General features: G+C 39.6%; 1 protein-coding gene across 3 annotated transcripts in view; it reads right to left on the bottom strand.

Annotated features, from left to right (window-relative positions):
• Positions 1-22,356, bottom strand: part of TBC1D14 (TBC1 domain family member 14) — a 70,706-nt gene that overhangs the window by 34,159 nt on the left and 14,191 nt on the right. For 2 of the 3 annotated variants that reach the window (XM_080343954.1, XM_080343955.1), the window contains exon 3: positions 13,834-13,954. The exons of the other annotated variant lie outside the window; for it this stretch is intronic. In XM_080343954.1, the coding sequence (XP_080200080.1) occupies positions 13,834-13,954 (121 nt within the window). The remainder of the gene's footprint in view (positions 1-13,833; positions 13,955-22,356) is intronic. 3 annotated transcript variants of the gene reach the window in all.

Raw genomic sequence — 22,356 nt, 5'->3', positions numbered from 1 at the left:
CGGACAGCCCGGCCCGGCGGGCACAGCGGTACCGACCCCCGGACAGCCCGGCCCGGCTCTGCGGTCACGGGCAGCGGTACCGACCCCCGGACAGCCCGTCACAGCCCCGCGGCCACGGGCAGCGGTACCGACCCCCGGATGGCCCGGCCCGGCTCTGCGGCCACGGGCAGCGGTACCGACCCCTGGACAGCCCATCCCGGCCCCGCGGGCACGGGCAGCGGTACCGACCCCCGGACGGCCCGGCCCGGCCCGGCTCTGCGGCCACGGGCAGCGGTACCGACCCCTGGACGGCCCGGCCCGGCCCGGCTCTGCGGCCACGGTCAGCGGTACCGACCCCCGGACAGCCCGTCCCGGCCCTGCAGTCACGGGCAGCCACGGCTCACCGGCGCTCAAACCAGTCCAGAGGGAACCGCAGCGGTGTCACGCTGAAATACCCCCAAAGCATAAGCATCTTCTCACCGCAACTCCCACCCTGTCCACTCCAGCCAGCGCTAAAATGTAAGAGATACAAATCTTTCTTCCACAGTTCAGACAAACTCCACGTCACATCTCGTTAAATAGTTTGCCTCAATCTAGATGAATTAGGTTTGCGACTTTTCCTTTGTCCAGAAACCCACTATCTAACTCAGGGGAGGTAGCCAACCTGCAGTGGCACCATCTTTGGCAGACCCACTTTTTAAGCTGTTCATCCGCTAATCTGCAGCCGTTAGTTGTCCTTTCCTCGGGATTCCACACTCCTTTGCCTCACGCCTGGCTCAAGGCCTGATCTTGAACCACAAGACGAGCAGCAAAGGTGGACTCAAAAACAACCGAAGTCACCTCAGCATTCTGCTTTCAAGAGGTGGCTTTGCAAGAGCTGAGATAACTTATTTTCTCAAAATTTCTAACTGTTGCGTTAGCTAATGTGTTCAACCCACGACTTCTCATCTAATTCACAGATGAAGCGATATTATACCAAATGAGGAAGAGCTCACTGTTTAAAAGTATTTTGGCTTCATTCCCACCATCACCAATTAATTACAGACATCTGCCATCCAAGCATCTAGTGTGAGAGCACTAATAATTACCACGATGGCAAGTCAATATAGTTCACGGAAAGCACTCCAGCCTCCACTGATAACGCTTTTTCTCATAACTTATCTGAAGCAGTAAATTATCGCACATATTAAAATACATTTATGTAAAATTATCGCTACTAACACAAAAACCCCGTTCAGATCATGAGGAAGAGCAAACTTAGGTGAACAATAGTAATCCTGTGGTAAATCTGTCTGTTTTCACATGATGAAAACAGAAGGAAACTGCAGCTCTTCTGGATGTAGGAAATAGTCGTGTATCAATTCACATAAATAGGAGCTCAAACAACTAACTCTGCAAAACACTGATTTGGAGAGTGATTTCTGGTGACATGGGAAGATCTGCAACTCAAGCCGTACCCAGCCACACATTACACAGACAGTAACAGTCACTATTTTTAGGCTGCTTCAATTATAAGAGCACCTGAGGCTACCTGAACAATCTATGCACATGCTTTAATTACATATTTTTTCCACTGGAATCCTCGCCTCAATTCAGCATACAAGATAGGAACTGGACCAGGATTGCACAAGCAAACTGAAAACTGGTCTTTCCTGGTTTTTTTGAGTCTCACTGCTACCTAAATTTTGCTTCAATGTTCCCTTCTCTTGCTTCATAGTTTTCTAACTGCATGTCCATCTGCAACCTCTTGCCTTTTCTTTATAAAGTGGTTTACCAGATAAACTTAGGTTGGTACACACTCAGCACTTCAGTGCCCTCCCCTGCCTTTCTGGCCCCTCACACCAGTTTTTTGTATTACCATACGTAGTTGTGTGACTGCACAACACACTCGATTGGGGAAATGATACTGCTAAAAGTAGTACCTTTGGTTTTGTCGGATTAGTGCGGTTACTCTGGCAATGCCTGCTGTGGGGCAACGTCAATGTGGAAGTAAATGGAAGGAAAAGGACTGTTCCTTCAGAAGCTTAATTGAAACTGGCAACTGTCGAATTATGAGAATATCCTTCAAAACTCAACAGAAAGAGAATACAAACCGCTGAGCTCAGATATCAAACTTACAAACATATATGGCGGCTTTTTTAAACTCCAAAACCGATACAGAACTATTCTGAAATGTGTTTAGTTTATTAGTTACTGATCTGACAACCTGACAAATCAGAGTTGTGCACTCAACCTGCACACTTTGCCAAAGTGATCTGACAAGTTCTATAGTTAATTAATGGTTCAAGATCCATCGCCCCTACTTGCTTTACCCATATATATACATACACACATACATACATATATATATACACACATACACATATATATATGTAATCCTCTTATGCTATAGAAAGGATACTAGAGCAGAAAATAGCAATGTGATGACACAACTTGACTGACATAACGTTATGGACGTAAAGTTTTATCTTCCACCAGGACAACCTTCTTGTCTGTAGTAGCACAGTATTCTTCTGTTCCATACTTAACAAATTAGGAATGCTTAAGCAATTAAGTGTAAAAGACTACACTCCAGTTCAGACGAGGAAAACCCCACACTACCTGTTTCTAGGCATCAAGTGCTCTGAAATTTCCCTCTTTTGCCCTGAAAAGTATCTACTTTTCTCTTCTGATTAGAGGTGAGACAGAGCTTGGGTTTGCAACTTTGGTCCCACACAATCACACTGAAGCAAAAAGAATAAAACAACGCACACATCTTCAAAAAGGTTAACAGAAGCCCTGTGCTCCAGCCACTGGATTATTTTTAAAAAGTACATATTTGTATTTTATACAGTTGTATTTTGAGCAATGGAGGCATCAAATTAAGAAACACTTAAAACCTAACGCTAGATAAGGCCGAGGTAGGTCTTCCAAGAAAGAATAACAGTTTGCCGTTTTGGAGTCTGTCACGTAACACGCTACATATCAGGTGGTTCTCGCCCTCAGGGTTCATGTTTCATTTGTGCTATATGTTAATAATTTAAGTGCTTTTTGGTTCATGTAGAGTGGCACGCTTTATTTTTTAAAAAGGAAGCTAGAATAGTTCCCTATGTTGGAAGTACTCCAAGACAAAGCATACCTATGAACTGTGTGGCTTACAAACAGCTCTTTATTGTAACCAGCATACTGCTACCAGTGACTCCAGCATGAGTCACAGTCACAAAAAAAAACCTCCCTGCTGCTTAGAACGCTGAAAAGGATGTAATTTAATCTGCATATACAAACATGTGCACAGTTTCCCTATATACTGATAGGATCTGATACACTGCAGTATCAAACAAGTGGAAACATCTACAAGAAAGGCTTCCAGCACACAGCAAGCATCTGATAAGTGCTTGAGCAAGAGAATACGAGCTAAATGCTGTGGTTTTTTGGTTTTTTTTTATTAATATCTGCCAGAATAAAATAATATCAACATCTGGTTTCAGCATATCCCTTAAATGTCACTTTCAGAGACCAGGGTAACACTGGATGTGAGCTTCACATATAAACAATTTTACATAAACTATATATGTCTGCTCACTCATCTGTCCACCTCAGTCTTCTATATAGCTTCAGCACCATACCCTTCCAAATCATCTCTCAGCAACTTTTTCTTCTGACATTTCACATCAGTGCTGATGTTGCAAAAGAAAACTTATCTTTCTGGTCTATTCTCAAACAACACGCTCTTCAGTGAGGCTGAAGAGCGTGTCAGAGCTGTCCTGCTCACCTGACACAGAAATAAAAGCACTCTCCAAGTCATGTCAGCTGCTAAAATCGCCAATGCATCAGGTAAACTCTGGGATATAGAAAAGGAGTCACAGGAGTAAGGCATTTTATCTTCCAAGTTCTCAAATCAGTTGCAAATATGACGTCGAATACTCGCAGTCTTCAAGACAGCGTACAAGCCACCCAGGAATGCCATCTACTTTGCAATGCACAGCAACTCGTAGCATTATGCTGTTTACACTCACAGCAGCACACAGTTACTATTTTTGTTTGCAAACAGCTGTCTTATAGATAAGTATGTGCAGGCTTGTATTTAGCTACATGACTTCAGTACGTACATCAAACTAGTGTGAGAAAAGGTACTTCACATGATACTTTTAACGACATTCCACTTCCCTCCCTCTTTTCAGACCCCTCTGCCAATTTCTATTCTGCTTCCTCATCAAAATTCGTGCATTTCTAAGGATCTCTGACTTTTCCAAGGTTGACACTTGTCTGCCCTTAGAAATTATGGAAAAACAACGTGATCAGTCTATTGCACTAAAGCCACTCAGTGTTTTCCTACATCCATGTTTGCTTCTCTGATCCCTAAAATTACCCTTGAAGCAGTTACTGAAGCCAATTTCTTAGACATCCAAATAAAAGTTTCTTTTGTACTCACACTGATGCTGTGCTTCATATTATCTGTCATCATCTGGTGGACTCCTGTGCATTCAGTATTTTACAAAAAAATTGTATCAACATGGCAATCTTCCAGAATACAACCTTCTTTACAATATAAGGTGCAGTATTATGTGGAAATTACTAATAGGCACAAAAAATGTGTAATAAAATCATGTCAAAAAATGAGATCAAGTGTCCTCTAAGAGACAGAGAGTGAGAATGAGAATATTAAATTTGAAGAAATATTTTCACAGGGGTTTTGTTCAGAAAGATATTTAATTAAAAAGTACCAGTCTGGGTGTTTTAAAACCCATACATCCAGATCCTCAGGCTTTCCACTAACACACATATGGTAACTCCATTCATTTTGCAGAGCCAAAGAACATCAGCTTTGTTTGTTGTTGCTAGTGAGCATGGTAAGAGTTGGCCTTTCAAAACCTCCACCTCCTCTCTATTCTTTAATTGAGATGGAGATGTATAAACTGGAAGACAGACAAAGAAAACCTCTGGGTCAGGTTTCTTGTGAGCTTACTTCTGTTTAACACAGAAATAACATACTGAAGTCTACCAAACTTTATCAATTTTACATTTTAGTGATGCAAGTTCTAGTCTCCTGTTAGGATAGACAGTTCCACCACAGTATTCAGAAGCTAACACACACACCTGCCTTTAATGATTTCTCTCCAGCTTTGCTTCACAGCAATGTTTTTCTAAGTGTTCAAAATTACACACCAGTACTTCCAGGCTTGCTCTCTACAGACTTCTATTTTCATTTAAAAACACATGGGGAAACTAACAATCCAAACGCCTTCTGTGTGCTGCTGTTCAGCACACATGGTGGAAGGTTTCTACACTGACACCAAGATGTGAGTGTTTCAGTATCTATCTAAAAGGACTATCAGACACACAGATCCCACCTGCATCTTGGATCCTCATTTAACAGCAAATGAGAAGGAACTTAAACCCATGTGTCAGGTCTTCTGAAAAGTTGCCTTCCCTGGCCTTGAAACTGTGGGGGCAGGAAGAGCTGTTTATATCATTCTAACAAGTCAAGTATTTTTCAACGAATTTGTGCTTTCCTGCATTTAAAAATAATCTTGTGCCATGCCAATTTATACTCCTTCTAATGGTAAGCATCAACTAGGGCTACAAAGTAACTAATTCAATTAAGACAGACAAACTTTACCATCTCAATGGACAACTTTAAACTTACTGCATTTCCTCCAAAACATACCACTGGCACTGAAACAGACCCTTCAGTAGAGACCAGCAGCTGACATCTTAACTGCAATAACAACTAACAAATACTTATAACTATTTACTATCTTTATTCCAGAAAGGAGATACTTATCCTTAAAACCTGCCTGTTAGACCTATTTAGGATCCCTCCAGCTTCCAAGGCTTTTGACCAAGACAATTTATGAGGAGTGCTAAAGAGTGATAAAACTAAAATAAAAGCTTTAAAACTGGAAAGGGTTGGGGGGAGCCCTCTCACTTTCAAAAAATACTTTGTAGCTTGCCATAACTGTTAAAACTGATACTCAAAGCCTATTATTTCCTGTTACCTTAATGTTCGTAACATATTCTGTGCTTTCACATGTTCATAAGGGAAGAAGTTCCAAGAGCATCAAGAGCAGCACTTTGACAGCTAGACTCCTCTAGATTATAACACCAAGGTGGGTCTCATTACATTCTTTTATTATTAAAATACTCAAGAACAATCCTTTTGCCACAGTATTAAATTACCCTTTCATTTACTGTGGATAGAGGCTTGCTTTATCTGTTTAAATATGATAGTAGATTTGTTTGAGGCAGGTAATTTTCAAGTCAGAACAACTGCAACACACTCTTTGTAGAGTAATACAGCCAACTGGAATTGCTGAATAATCTGTGCAGTACATTTCTTGATATTGGAGAAAAACAGATGTTTTAGGACTTGAGTTACAAAACAGATTTCCTTTATTTACTTATTTTTATTTATGAAAAAAATAGATGCCTTTTACAAATTATTATGATAAAAATATTTATAACTGGATGAGAAGGAAAGACGTGAGACAGCAGTGCATTAAGGCAACTTGCAAGTTTAGGGTTATAATTCTTAAGTGTCAAAATAAGAGTTACACCTTTATTTCTAGAGACCGCAACAAGAATAAGCATAGGTTAGTTTTAGAGTAACCACAGTAACTATGTCTTCTTGCACTGCAAATGAGTTTTTGTTTCTTTATTCTTAGAAACAAAAAGGAACTCGGGCACACCACAACAGATTGAAATCCTGCGTTTTTGATGGCTGACAAGTAGAAATGAACCCAGAGGAGGAAAAAAAACAGGAAATGACTCATTAACACCCCTGGACTTCTACTGCAGAACAGAAAAAATGCACTAGACAGTTTAATACCTAGAATGCTTTAAACTGTGAATGAACTCTACACGTAAACAGCCCCCTCGCCATTATCAGCTACAGCCATTAGTCACAACAATTTAACCAGTGATCTATCCAAAGCAAAGTCAGTACGAGCAGAAGGCAATGCTTTATCCAAAATTGTAGAGATCTAGCTCCTTTCAGAATCTGCAGCCAGCTTGAACCAACCACTTCCCCTTCACAAGGCCCCGAATGGACCATCTGAACACAGCACAGCGTGTGCTCAATGCAAACGCTTCCCAAAGGTGGGTGTTTTCAGACATCGGCCACCCCTCAGCGGAGGGCCAGGGGAAGCAGAATGCGTGGCGGCACAGCCGTGCTGCTGCTCATGGACCTGCACCAGAACCTCCACACAGCAGCAGACGCTGGACTTTTCTCTTTGTTTTTTTCCTGGATAGAACACACTGCTCTCAGTACTTACCACTGTCTGCCTGAAGCATGAGTTGTAGTAATTTCTTTCAGTAATTCTTGCTGGGTGCTGCTGCTCTGCAACTCTTTTCCACATAATAGATTTGAACCAAACACTAGGTGTTGAGTAAAAGTGATTTTTTTTAATCAACTGGGGTAATAGCTTAATGGAAAACAAAATCAAGTGAAGATTGACTTGAATGATAATTGATCCAAATCAACTTACACAGGTTTTTCAATGAGTACTATTAAAAACTTAACCATTCATCCCACAAAAAAGGATTACCTATGAGCCAAGCAATGTATTTAGCTCTTTCAAGAGCTCATTTTCATCATATCACATGCTACAAAGTAAGCTTAAGTACGATTGAATTTAACTGACTGGAATGCTGAACCCACATATTGTCATGATCTAATTATTACAGAAAAACATAACTGGTAAATCATATTGATTCATTTCCTGTTAGTGCATCACTCCTAAAAGCAAGGCTGTTGTGTCTCCATCTGAAGACAGCCCAGTTTGGAAATGTTCTCAATGGTACCAAAAAAGAAATGAGACTATTCCATCTCCCTCCCTTCTCAAAAGAAACAAATACAGGAATGACTGGGGGAGGGAGAGGATCAAATAAACCCTAAAACAGTCTCAGATCTTTTTAAGTTTGGAAAAGTGAAAAGCCCTAGGTTAAAATTCATAGTTACTTATTATTAAGGAACCACCATTAGGAATTCTAAATATTCTGATATGGAATGTCAGCAAACAAAATAATATAATATTTAGACCTGAATTTTTGAGTTAAGATTGTTACTGAAAGGCCTCAACTGTTACATATGCTGAATTTTACTGGTATTGAAACTCAAGGAAAATGAATATATCCCATTGTGCTCTTATTGGAATTTATACAGTTGAAGTTAAATTGAGCAGTCTTCATGGGGTCATAGAGCATTTGGAAGGGAAAAAATATGCAATGATTTTTAAAAATGGATTTTCACATTACAGAAAAAAAAAAAAAGAAGATAAATACACCATAAAGCATTTTCATTTAAGCTGCTCCTTTGGGGAAGAGAGCTGTAATGCATCTGCAGGATATACCTAAAATCTGACTTTCCTCTATACACATTAGTCGCTTCATACAGAAGATCTTGACTGTGCACTTGCAAATAAGTTCTGTGAAGACCGATCACATGAGAGGAGACAACCAAAGGAGATGCTGAGAACAACATTAACTCTTCTTGAATTTGTAAAGGAATTTCTTTTTCAAGAGCATTCACTAGCAAAACCACTGAAAGGAATAAAAAAGAAGTTGCAAACACATGGTATTTACACCTGCTGTTCCTGCCAATCCTGAAAAGACGTCCTGAAAGCAACAGTGGCTGCAGAATCCAGCTCAGCTCTACAGTCTATCGAGAAAGGAAGATAATTTAACTTCAGTTACTACTCTCAATGAAGTACTATCATCTGACTTCTAATGCATTTTCACACATCAATTACAAAAGCAACTGGCATAACCAGTTCTATTTAAGCAGGATTCCTGAAGATAATTGATACAAAAAAGTAACCATGCAAACCTCCACTGCAAATGTACTTGTAGCTTCTCAGAGGAGTTACTTCTGCTGACAGCTTTTAAGCTTTAAAACATTTAACTGGATAAAAACCATATAAAATCTCTTGGTGATCACGCAAGCAGCCCAACCTTAGCGTATGGCAATACTGATTCTTTGTCACGTATCCTGTCAGCAGTAAAAGCCGGCCAAACACCAACTTAGCCGGAGTGACTTTAATCCCATATTGTTAAAACAGAGTATGATGCTATGTCTTACATATACCAGTTGAACAAGTGAGAGCTGTTAGAAGTTTTTATGGGACTTGAGAAAAGGTTTATGTGCCCAAAAACCTGTTTGACCATTCCTTCGGTGGGAGGTCAGACAGAACACAATGCAACTGCTCCTTACATAGTGCGTCTGGCCTCAGCTGTGTATGTACAGCCATCTTCAGCTGTGCTGTAATTATATTCAGTTTGTTAATGGCAACTGAAGTCTGAGGGTCTGCAGTTTTCAGCATTTATTTATTAAGTAGGCGGCCAGAAGGAAATAAGAACTGGTATTTATATGAACAATCTTAAACCAGTTCAGAGTTCAATTACTTTTCCTCCCCCCTCTCTTTTGTGCACCTTACTATTGCATTATGTCTTACAAATTTTATTACAGGGAAAGTATCAGAATAATATAGAATGTGAATGTATTTAAAGATTTTTCCCTTCATATAATTTTAATTCCCTACTTTTTTTTTTTTTAATTCTGCACACAAACATCCTTATCTTTTAGAAGATTAAGTTTGCATTTAACTTTGTTCGTCTAATTCTGTGAAAAAAAATATAAAGGTATCAAAATATGGAACCACGAACATACCAATTAACTCACTATGGGAGTCTACAGCCAAATTAACTGCATAGTCACAGGGCTCTAATTAGGGACCTGCACAATAGATTTCTTTGATGTTTGTCCAGAAGTCAAAGTAGCTGACTTGAGAAAGGATTACTTGGTGGCTCAGTCACCTTATTCCTGTGCACCAAGAGCTTCATAGCAAGCACTAATGGTCAGATGATTTCCCTAGGTATGTGAAACTTGAGGACAGATAAGAACAGAAATTGATAGCGGTAGCTAGTACTACAGTCAGGCTATTTTGTAGCATCTTAGAAAATCCAAAGGATTTTTAACAGTCTAAACAAGTTACATGCCCAAGATGGGAAACCATGGTCAAGTAAAAATCATGACAAGGAATTGATCACCTCTCCTCTAAGTTGCCTTTCCGAATTAACTTAGACCAAGATTTTGCTAACAGAAACACTACTCAAGAGCCTCTGTAGCCAGGCAGACTGAGTCTACTACCTGTGGGCTAGTGAGCGTTTAATCATGTAGACAGTAACAAACAGACAATTTGCAGGAAGAAAGGTAGGAATACATTTGTTTTTTTTTCTTTGAAAAGGATCAGTAAGCCAAGCCTAAGCAGCCAGAGAACGGAAAGGCTCTTGCTCAATAAACAACCCCTGTTTCAAGTACCCCAGTAATGTCCAGCATCAGCAAGAGGTGGGAACTGGAACAGGAAGGGCAGTGTCAAGCTCAAGCAGGCAGCACAGCCTGTACATCCACCCTTTCCCAAACCTGAGGCATCTCAAGTAAGAGACTCTCAGAAGCCTGTCAGTTTTGTGTCACCAGCAAACAGGCATGAAACGCTTTACCAGTGTCTCTTCAGAACAAATCCAGATGAACACCCAAGAGGCAGAGTGATGAAAAGTTAGTTACAAGGGCACGCCAACGCACAATTCTTTTGTTCATCTTGTCAGCAGCACAAAACATTAGGACTAAACCTGTCAGAGCATTGAATCCTATGAATGAAGTCAGATAATCCTGCACATACACAAGACGGAAGGAATAAAATGTACTATGGGAAGGAAGCAATACCCATGAAACTGTGGCCAGCAGCACATGGGCAATGCCTAACTATTTCTCATCAAGTTTGCACAAGATGAGTTGTGTAATATAATCAGAAAATCACAGCATGGAGTGACAGGTGACTGGTGCTATGAATCATGACGTTAGCTCAAGAGATCACAGACAGCAGGGTTCACAACCCTCCTGACATCAGAAAAACGGACTCTCCCTTTTCTCCCTCCAGCTTGATTTTCTTGAAGTATATAGGAAGTTACACACAATGCTATGTTAAGAGAATCCTTAGAGTTTGAATTAGTCCCTTCTGTCCAGGTGGTACTTTCCACTCAGACTGTGTGTCCTACCCACTTCTCTCTATAGGTTCAATTAACAACCACCATGTTGCCACCACTGCTCAAAGCCTCAGAGCTCCCACACTGTCTTCAAGACCCAGATCCCATAACTAACAAATTCATGTAAGGGTGTTCCACGATATTTTCCACATCTCTTTGCATAAGACAGTGTGGAAGTCAAGTCATAAAACACTGGTGACCAGGATATGGAGTCTCGAGCTCCAAAACAGTCACCAATTCTGTATCCCCAGACAACTGGCTTCTCAGGCACTTAACATTTATAGTTTATTTCATATAATGCAAATGTAACTCCCATTCCATTGAGCTTTAAGGAAAGCCCCAGCAATTCTAGAATTAAAAAAAAACCACAACAATTTCCAGTAAAGCATACACAAAGCACAGACAATTAACAGCCACCTTGTTTCATGCCCCACAGGAAAAAGTGCACACACTGAAATCACCTACTAGGACACTAACTATTTACCTTGATCACAAACTGTCTTGGTCTTGGAAATAAAATACCTGATGGTACAAAGAGACAGAATATTCGTTCTTCTGGCCTATTACCTACCCCCGCCTTTTTTTTTTTTTCTCCAGAAAGCAGAAGGAACTGGTGCTGGCCAACAGGCATTATCCCAATAGCCATGTACTGTCAGCTTCTCCACTTAAACATATGCAAGCTCTTTAGGCACAAATCAAAGGGCTAAAAGCTTGCCTCTTAAGTGGGCAAAAAACTCTGCAACACAAGTGCTACCCTGTCATTGTCAAAGCAACCCGTGAGGGGTGGCCTAAATTGGGGCGTGCCTTTGGGTGCTGGTGAGACTGGATTAGTTATTTACAGCACCGTCTCAGAAATTTTACATGTCAAAAATAACTTCAAGAAAGCACCAAATAAATTAAGAAGCTCTAATTATTGTTATACAAGAGGCATTGGAGACAATTGTTCCAGACTTGCAATCTTGCCAGAAACTCACTGATGGTTGGATGCCATACCATGTAATTTTTTAATAACTACTCTTTTTATAACAAATTTAATATAACCATTCAAAGTTGTAATGTTCTACAAATACTGAATACTCACAATGTTTGGATCTAAAGGACAAATCTTCACAGTACCAGTAACAAACACAACATGTTAATAAATTACTTACACACTTATAATATAACAGATAACTACAATAAAATACACTGTCAGAGTACTGCGATGATTAAGCCCCTTCAATTGTGTCATCAAAAATCTTCAGGGAACACTTCAGAACTGTTAATTGTATCAAGATAAGCTGTAGATAAAGTCTGAACGGTTGATCATAACGACAACTTCAAAAAGCTGCTTGAAGTTCACTTACATTCACAGCCTAGCTACAGCTAAGAACAGTCACATGAGATACCTGGATTTTCAGAGCACTTTATCCTAAATTAAGCAGCTCAGTCCTTCAAATCAGCATTCTCATTTCACACACAGCGACTGGTTTTGAAGTTCTAACTGCACGGTCTCTTTCCATGCAAACCTTACTAGTCCCACAGTTCCAACTAAGTAAGAACCGAATGAAATACAACAAAAGGCTCAAACACATAAAATGCCTATATAATGCAATGCAAAAATCCCAGATCAAGCAAGACAGATCGAAAGAGGTTGTTCCCTTCTCACTGAAAGAGCAGCTCATAAACTACTGGCCACATATTTGGATTTCACAGGATTTTTTTTCCCCCTTGGGAAGGCAGGTTCTTTGATTCACTAGCAATGTACTTGGATTTATCTGCAGCAGAACCAGTACTCTGAAATGTTACGTTTTTCAATAAAGTTATAATGCTATAGGTTCCGAAATAATATGCAAAGAAGGAGAAAAAGGGTTTTCACTGTGTTTTTATTACCTTATGATACAGTAAAGTAAGGCCTGTAAAGGATTTTGTATATATAGCCTCTTCAGCCCCTTCCTCTGCATCCCAAAAAACAGCTGCTAAAATTTGACAAATCATGGATCGAACTACCAGCAAATGTAAGCAACAGACACACACATAAAAACCAACGTCAAAACTAGTTAAGCAGCAATGAAGACAGGGAGAAACCCAAATTCTTTTATGTTTCTGATGTTTTTAAATTTTTTCTTAATTCAGGGAACCACTTCAGTAAACACTTTCAATTCCCTTTTGAACAACAACAACAAAACCACCAACAACAAAAAAACCCACACAATTTTATTCCACGTACTTATTCTGAACTGTACTCTGTTCCAACATTTCAAGTCAGTAACCAAATTTTCATCAAGGACCACACATGGAAAATTTCAACTCCAAACAGCAAGTACTTCAGAAAACAAGGAATGGGTCAAACCAGCATTCCTACATAAGTTTCTGGCACTCCATCACATTCACTCTATCTTGAATTTATGCATTTTTTAATTACTATTTAAGCACAGATAAGCCAACGCCCAGCAGAACACTATTTCCCTTTCAACAGCATGTTATAGATGGGTCTGTGACACAAAGGCCACAAACCAGTGAAAACTACCATGAGATAAAGACAATTGAAAGATTTTCAAAATCTCTGCTAAGCTTTATTAAAAAACACAAAGACACATTCATATACTTTGAATCTTCACATGCAAAGCTTTATATCAAAGTGGCATTTTCATGGAGTACTGAACGTAATGACCACGTAGAACATATTCTTTTGAAAAGCACTACTATAACGGAAGCAAAACTTCAATGAAGAACCTTCTTTGATACCGCCCAAGAAATTGTGCACAACTCATCAAAGAAACAAGCTTCACAGTCATTACACAGATCATAAACTTAACTTTCACCACTAATCCTAACACAGAGTTAAACAAATACCTTTTGTGTTTTCTTTGGATCTTTCTGTGAGTTTTCTCTGAGAGGTACTTTTCCAAACAACTTCCATCCCACATCATTTTGTTTTTCAAATCTTGCACTTTGCTTTCTGGTAAACAAATTCCTACAAAAAAAAAAAACCACAAACAACAAGGTCTGATTAAGAGAGTTGATTCATTACAAAAAACAGGAGGACAGACAATTTGCTAACCTTATGTACCCCATTCACACATTCCAGCTCCTTTTTGTGGTTATGCTGGTAGCTACTGTTTCCCATCCTCAAGAGGTACATTATGCAGCAATATCGCCATACTAGGCAATGGACTTGGTTAAATAAGAATTTTTAGTAGATAAAGAAAAAAAATCATCTGTAACTTTCTAAAACAGCAGCCTTCTTTTTTAGATCATTCAGCCTCACTCTTTTAAAATAAGACTAAGACACTGAAATCTCTTGCTGCATAAACATTCTTCACCCACCTCTTACAACACACTGCTACCAAAAATCACAAAAAGTTGCAGACATAGCAGCCTTTTACTGTAATTGATATGCTTTCATAAAAGATTATTTTTCCTGAATAACTTTAAAAGCAGCTATCAAAACACATTAATTCTGAGGTCTCTCTAAACCATCTCAAATTAATCAGCTTAAACACTGTAGTAACCGTCATAAAGCTAGATATAAAGCCACTGAGTTAACTTATTTTTACTGCCATTGCTAGTTTTTAATCACAAAGTGATATGTGTCTTCTCAACACAACTATGTGAACAGTTTCTTCTAAAACTGGACTGAAGATCAGTGTTCATGCTTCTGGTAGCTCTCAGCTCCACCAAGAGCACAACATACATTCTACACCCACAGCATGTCTGGATTATTACAATAACAGATTTTCTTTCGTCCTGCTGTCTAGTTCACCTAATATTCAAGTATGTCCAGGTTAGCTCAATTATTTACACACCTTCTGACAGGTTTTTCTGGGAACTTGACTAGTGGCTTTTGCTCTCTCATTTAACAGAGGAAATTCAAACAAACAAACACACACACACATACATACACACACAAAACCCCACAATTACACTGAGACTAAAGCACTTCTGCTACGTCAATGAGCAGGCAGCTATAGTAGCTTGTTACCACAGACACTTCCAGTCTGGCATTACTGCTTTTCCTTACCTACAGTTACTACCTTAATGCCCAGATTGTTTCTTATTCATAAAGCGTGGCTGTTTGGGAAATAAAATTACATTGAGCTTCATGTTCTAAAAGGGCTGAATACAACCTGGATGCTAAAAAGGTTTTCCTGGCCACTCCACATCAGCTAACGTGAACAATATCATAAATACACCGACAGCGATAATGTTGCTTGGAATACAGGAGAAACGTTTCACATGAGCAAAACAATCGCACAAACATCAGTGTGCTGGAATGTATTATAAAGTTAATAGGATGAACTGCCATCCTTAAATATGCATAAATTTACACAAATGATCACATGCTTCTACATCACAAGGGTACAGTTACCTTGAAACCCAAACCAGGAACAGATTATCATATGAAAAGATAAGAACAAAGTGTTTAGGTACAGAAATCACACAAGTGACTAACAACTGATATCAAAGCTAAGCAGTTACTGTAATTCTATCAAGCCCCTTTCAGCTTTCCCCTACTCCACCCCACACAAAAAATAGTATCAAGGTATAGGGGAAACAACTGTGGGGAAAGCACTAAAGAAGAACAGCATGGAAAACATGGAAATACACTGCCATGGTTTGCCTCTTTCCACTTTTTTCAAACAATGAAATTATATTATGCAGGTAAACCACTGGATCAAACCCAAATATTTGCTTTGTCTTAATTAGCATACTCCATTTCAGTGTTATGAGACTCTCTTGTAGTTCATCATTACAGTTGTAATGCTACTTAGAGATTTATAAGCTAAGTAGAGAATTAATCAACAAGTTTGAACACCACGTTACCACTACACCTGCTAGTGCTGGGAAAAAGAGACCATCAAAACCAGCTTCCAATAAAGGTAACTCAGCTGAATTTGCTCTCTTTTCACCAGCAATTCCTTCATCTTGGCAATGTAAAGAATTCGTTCTGCTTGAGCGTTCAATACCCTGAAGGGATTATACATGTAATTATCTCCTTACCTCTGCCCAGGTTCATACATGTATGTAAGGGAGCCTGAAATGATGGATTTATAGGGTCAACTGAGAGAGCTACCAGGGAAATAAAATGTAAAAAGAGACAGACATGAGATTATCTTATACATATATATATATGTGTGTGTGTTTAGTTAATTTTAAATGGAGAAATATCAAGCAAGTTCTAAAATATGTCTAAGAATAAAAAGTGAAACATGACAGAAACGTCAAAGTCACTGCAGGTAAACAGGACACACAATGCAAGACAGGCTGGCTGTTCTTGCAAAACGTTTTCTTTCAGGTTGTTACTGCTTCAGATGCAAGCAAATGCAATTCCAGACTACACGCTGTCTTCAGAGAAACAAGAACTTGTAGCAGCAGGGTCACCTGGAGGAGCCCCACGAGGTGGCACAGCCGTGTGACAGACCCCTGCGCATTCCAGTCCTCTCCTGCAAGTCAAGGGCTTTCGTCACAGATCATTAGCGCTGCAAAAGCATGAAAACTGAAGGACTGTCAGGTGATATTCTCTCCCTGTCCATCCACATCAGAGGTTGCTAGCACAGGTATATACAAGCAACAAACGCCCCCACTTCCTCCGAGGGATTTTAAGAGCAGCAGGTCTTTATCCTCAGAGCAAAACACAGATGAATTGGAATGATAAAGCATTAAAGCTCTCTCCTCTAAGTGCCTGCACAAAATGAACTAAATCTGAAGAGTCAATCTCACATACTCGCTTTCAATTCAATTCTGCAATCCTAACTGTTTTCCCTTTAGGGGGAGCGTCATAATAAGTAATCTGTTCTACAGCTTATCTAGCAGATGGCACAGGACTTGTTCAGCTCACTTTTCGCTCTCTCTGAGATTTCCACTGCATGTTCTAGGGCACCAGGCGTCTCTTCCTCTCTTTGTGCTATGTCAGGGACTTTTTTTTAAACTTAAAATATTGAACTGAAAGCACCAGGCATTTACAATTCCCATTCTGTACGGAGCAACTTACTCTCCTTTCCTCTTTTTCCCTGCCCTCTGTCTATGCCTAACTCCTGGTGTTTTGCAGTGTCTGCACTCCTTATGCACGCCAGAAAGTCTCAAATGTCCCAAAAAGCATAACATCATCTGAGGCCACAAATTGGCACAATCAGACGTAGAACCACAAAACACAACCTGTTCTGGCTTTGACTGAGGACACACAACATCATTAAACCCTGACCTGCCCCAGGCTGCAACAAGCCAAAGGTAAAGCACATGACAGCTGGGCTGGCGTGGGAGGAGCAGCTTTTGCACCTAATTTTAGAAAACTTAAGGAAAAAAACCCCACAAACTGTGGAACGTCTTCTGGTCCAACTTCTGCAGAGCTTTGCAATAAATCAGGACAACACCGCAGGGTCCTGATAAAACTACTACTTGAGACTTCTGGACTGAAAGCAGACCCTTAAAATATGCAGCTCCCTTAGAGGCAAGTAATGATTTCTGCCATGTATATCAGAGCAAATAATTCCTAGCACAAGCTTTTCATTTTTCTGCTGCCGCAGCACAAAAAGGCATTCCTTTTTTGCCATGCTTACACAGCTCCCAGGATTTTCAAAACCAGTACTAAGCAGTCTCGCTTCTGAGCAAATATAATCCACCAAAATATTCCACTCTAAAGGTAACTTAAGGAGATCTTACCTAATAAAAAATGCAGGTTAACAGGGAGCAAGAGTTCGCTATTTGAAAAAACAACCAGATTTCCATCCAAATATGAACTCAGAAATCCCAGAGTAAAAGATCTCAAAGTTTACTTCCAACTGTTTTAAATTATAAAAAATTAATTAGAGATCTTGAACCTAAAAAGGGTTGACATGCCTGGAAAGAAAAGATCACATGCTGATCATTAGCTCGGTCTCATTGTCCTCTTCACAACCATGCTGATTTATAACAGAGATATTAACAGGAATACCTGACATGATACATCATGTCTGGAGTATTCTTAATGTGGAGCCATTGAAGTGTCATGGGTTACACTTGCATTCCTATTGAACATGTTAACTATTTTACACTAAGTGTATGAAGCTGCTTTTTTTAGGAAAACCAAGCACAGAAGTTAAATTGAGATCACGTTTCCACAGATAATTACTTTTCCACAGTCCCCTAAAACAGTATTTAGCACCAAACAGCTGTTTACCTTGGTTATTTTAATTGAGCTATGGAAAGGAATTACCTGCATGAATAGAATTTAATTCTAACTCCAGAGTTAATGTTCATACATGTACAAATAGCATCCTGTGATACAGGAAAGAGACCAAACAATCTTTTGCTTGAACACACACATGCTGCACCATGACCCTGTACTGACCTGTTCAACTGCCTTTTAGTGGGAAGGGGAGAAGTTAAGACTAAGGTAAATTCAGCAGTGTCAAGAAAACCTTATCCTTTTATGAAACTTAAGAACAACTTCATTTTAGTTCTATAAGCATTGCTAAGATAAACTTACTGAATAGTTGCCGCATACACATACTACACATTCATATATTGCCAGTATTTATGTAGCCCTGTGGGCTGCCATGGCCAGGCTGTAGCCTTAATCAAATAATAAAAAAAAAATAATATATATATATTGGAATCACATCAACTAGAAGTAATCAAGCCAAACCTATCCATATAGCACCTATTACAGTTTTTTCCAGTTTATGCTTTTAAACAGAAAGCTTATCTAGTTCAGTCCAATTCTCTTTCTAAAAAGCCAACAAGTCTGTAATACAACTACTGGCAGCTACTGCCACACGACATGTTCATTGCACCACTCCACAAGTCCAGATCTTAAAAGTCATCAGTAAACCTCTCCCCCGAAAGCTCTCAAAAGTCCTCTCCAGGCAGGCAGGCTCAGCGCTGTGCCCCTTGAGATACCTCTGAAGTTCAGCACCAGGCGAACTGTTTCTCGGGCACACGTCATGGAACAACAGGAGCCAGGCTGGGCTCCCACAGAGTCGCTGCCAGGGGCTGCCCCCGGGCTGCCCGGCAACACACAGCCTGGGGTTCCCCACAACTCCCAAGATACACCAGCTGCCTGAAATAAAGGGTACAGGAGCTCAGGACTTAGAAGTTTTCATCATCAGAGTATTTGGGTTCTTCAGAAAATCTGAAGTTCATTATTTTTAACTATTTTGCCATGGCTCCTTAGATGAATGTCCACATTACATGAGCTACTGGCATGAAGCACAGAATGACAGTCATGAGCAAAAGGGAGATGGCATATGCTGCTCTGTCATAGACTACTTTAACACTGACTTCACAAAGAGATTATGTTTGCAAAATAAATGGGTTCCTTGACTTAAAAAGTCTTAAGAAAAACAGTTGCTGTAAAGAAACACGCATGAGAATTAACTAAGAACTGACCCAACTCATGCGCAGACTGATGCAATTTTTCATTTGCATTTATCCAAAACAAATTTGCAATTGCAAGTAAATTTTCATTGCAAGCATTAAAAACACGTACAACACTTCCAGCTCTCAAGATGCATGCTTACATTCAAATTTTCATTACTCTTTCTATTAAGAAGGTTATTTTCAGAACATAAAACAGCAGGAATAGTCATGCAATTTAACAACTGGAAGGACTTACCAGTCTCATAAGTAGAGCAGATAAAAAATAAGGACAGTGGAGAAAGTTCAAAAGATTCAGTTTTTGCAGAACAAAATTACATTGAAATTTTAAATGAGTATCAGGCTCATATGTATTCTTAAGAAGCAGGAAAGAAACAAGTCAAGTTAAAGTTCATTTTAGCAGCTTCTGGGAGAAGATCCTGAAATTCTCTGATAATTCTACATGTGGAGAGAGGACTCGGATCTTGAGCCTCCTCGGCCTATGCAAAGACAGCCATGCAGAAACCTACATTGAAAAACGACCATTTTAAGTAATATATTGCACATATAGAGAAAAAAAAAAAAAGAGAAATTACATTAAGCATTTGCTGTATTGTGCACAAAAGTGTCCAGCCACCTTAGCCGGCATGGTACAAATTCAATTAACACTATCTAGGAAACATTCTCAAGCTATTATGGAATTTAGGCAAAAGGTATAACACCACCATTTAATCTTCATCCTTCAATGACCTTTTGTATTCTGTACTAACCATAACCTTCACAACTTACCCTCAACAAACAGAAGAAAGATCTCACCCTAGATGTTCCAAATTTGCATGCTGGCCACCTAAACCATTTCCAGAGGAATAGAAAATAAACCATGAAAAATCAGCAATGTATTCTGCCTCAGAACTTTGGTTACCTGATTAGTGGAGGAAACAACATTGACACATAATCATGATGGCTAGGGAACTGACAAGACTTGAGAAGAAACACTTGTCAGACCTACCAAAAATCTGTGAAAAGCCTTAAATCTACATTCTCCACATATGAAAGCCAACAGCTGGTACCCAGGACCAGATAACATTGGTTTCTAGAAATAATTCACTAGATGCAGTGATTGCCAGTTCCCTCTCCCCACTCCAGACCACCTCTCAGTCAACCTACACCTTTATTAAAAAACAAAAACAAGAAACAACCACCAACCACAACACTCCAAACCACCCCCCTCCACACACACACAAAAGTCCAAGTGCTTTGGCTCTGGTGAAGAACCTTCATCAACAAGTCAAAAGTTATGCTTTGAACAAGATTCCAAAATCACATACAAAGGCAGGGTTTGCAGAGTTTTACCTCTGAGAGATTGCCAAAGGTCAAGGTAAAGGAAGAACAATGCTTGGTTTATGGATAAACAAACCCAACAGAGGTACAGCCAGAGAGCCAAGAAGTTGACCTACCTATGAAAGAGGTTAACGAATGGCAAATGGTGTTTTATAAATCTCCATCTCATTTCATAAACAAAGTTTTCCGACCACTGGCATTCCAGTGTGTTCAGTAAGAATAAAGAATAATGACACTTTACAACGTAACAGATACCTGCAAGTCTGAAAAAAGATTTTCACAGTTGCAGGAGACAATAGAAGTTAGCAGCACAGGATTTCTAACGGCTTGCAATTGGGTAACTTTGAAATCTCTCCTTAGATTTCTGAGGGAAAACAAAACAAAACAAAAAAGCAGGGTTCGATAAACTACTTATCAAGACTACAATGTTCTGCCTTTTTTCCTAGAGGGTAGCCCTCATTTCAGAGGAGAACAAAGCAGAGCTGTCTACACTGAAGTGTCAAAGACGTGAAAAGAGAAGTCAGACACTAATCCTGCATGTTTAGCAGTTAGGACCAGTTGGAGCAAGCCAAGACCTATTTTGCATGTCGGTGATGCCCAGCACTAGCCTACCATGCTAATGCTGCAGAATTATCAGAAACAGGAGTTTCAGCAAGTTAGGGCTCTCACACAAAATCAACATCTGTATCCAAGTTTAAAGAATTAGTCACCAACTATACATAATGGTTCTTTTCTAGCTGGCAAAATTCCTAGTTATCCCAATGCTATCAGAATAACACAAAATTCTATTCCCAGACTCTGAAAGCAGATTTCTTCATTGATCTGAAGCACTATTATCACACAAATCAAAAACTGAATGAATACATGAAATGTCATCCTAAGCAAAAAGCTGAACCTGTGTCAGCAGTGAAGACCTTGCAGCAATAAAGATTAAACATGGGCAGGGTCGTATTAGCAAGATCAAGAGGAAAAAATGATTAAAATATATCTGCATCCAATTTGGGGACCCTGGACTAAAATGAAGAGCGATCAAAACCTGAAGGCAGTGCAGTGTCTGGCCACAATGGTGGCTGGGCGGCCTACAACACAGAACTGGGGATGCTGAGAGGGGGTTTCATTTAGCCTGTGCGACCATTCTCAGAGAAGCAAACAGAAAAAAAAACAAGAGGCAAAGCAGCAAGCCGCTGCAAGGTAAATTCCACCTGGAAAAAACAGAGGAGAAAAAAATACTCCCAGTAGCAGTGGCTAAATCCTGGACTATGTAGCCTGGAGAGATTGTGGTGACTCTGTCCTGGGATATACTCACAAAAGGGGAGTCCAAGCCCTAAGTAAAAATCTTATCTCATAATTGTAACCAAATTCTTGCACTTATTCTGCCAGTTGTCAGTGTAAGGTGTGAATGACTCCTCAGTTACTGCAGGGGTTTTTTTCTTTATTATTCTGACAGTATGGTTCAAAAACCTCTGAGGCACTTAATGGCTATGAAGAGTGGATAGCTCCTTAAAACAGCAATGTAAATAATGCTCTAATTGAGATTAACAGTTCATAAAAAAGAAGTCCGATTTTTTTCCTTAAAGCAAACTCAGTATTTAACAGAACTCCGAATGCCCACAGAAATGCATAAAAACACATATTCTTGCTCCACAACACCTGTGGTCTCCATAAACTATTTCTGTTGAACAAGTATTCATCCATACATAG

Source organism: Nesoenas mayeri (assembly GCF_963082525.1).
Source record: "Nesoenas mayeri genome assembly, chromosome: 4".
In the NCBI taxonomy this organism is placed as follows: Eukaryota; Metazoa; Chordata; class Aves; order Columbiformes; family Columbidae; genus Nesoenas; species Nesoenas mayeri.
This window is presented reverse-complemented; position numbering and strand designations above follow the sequence as displayed.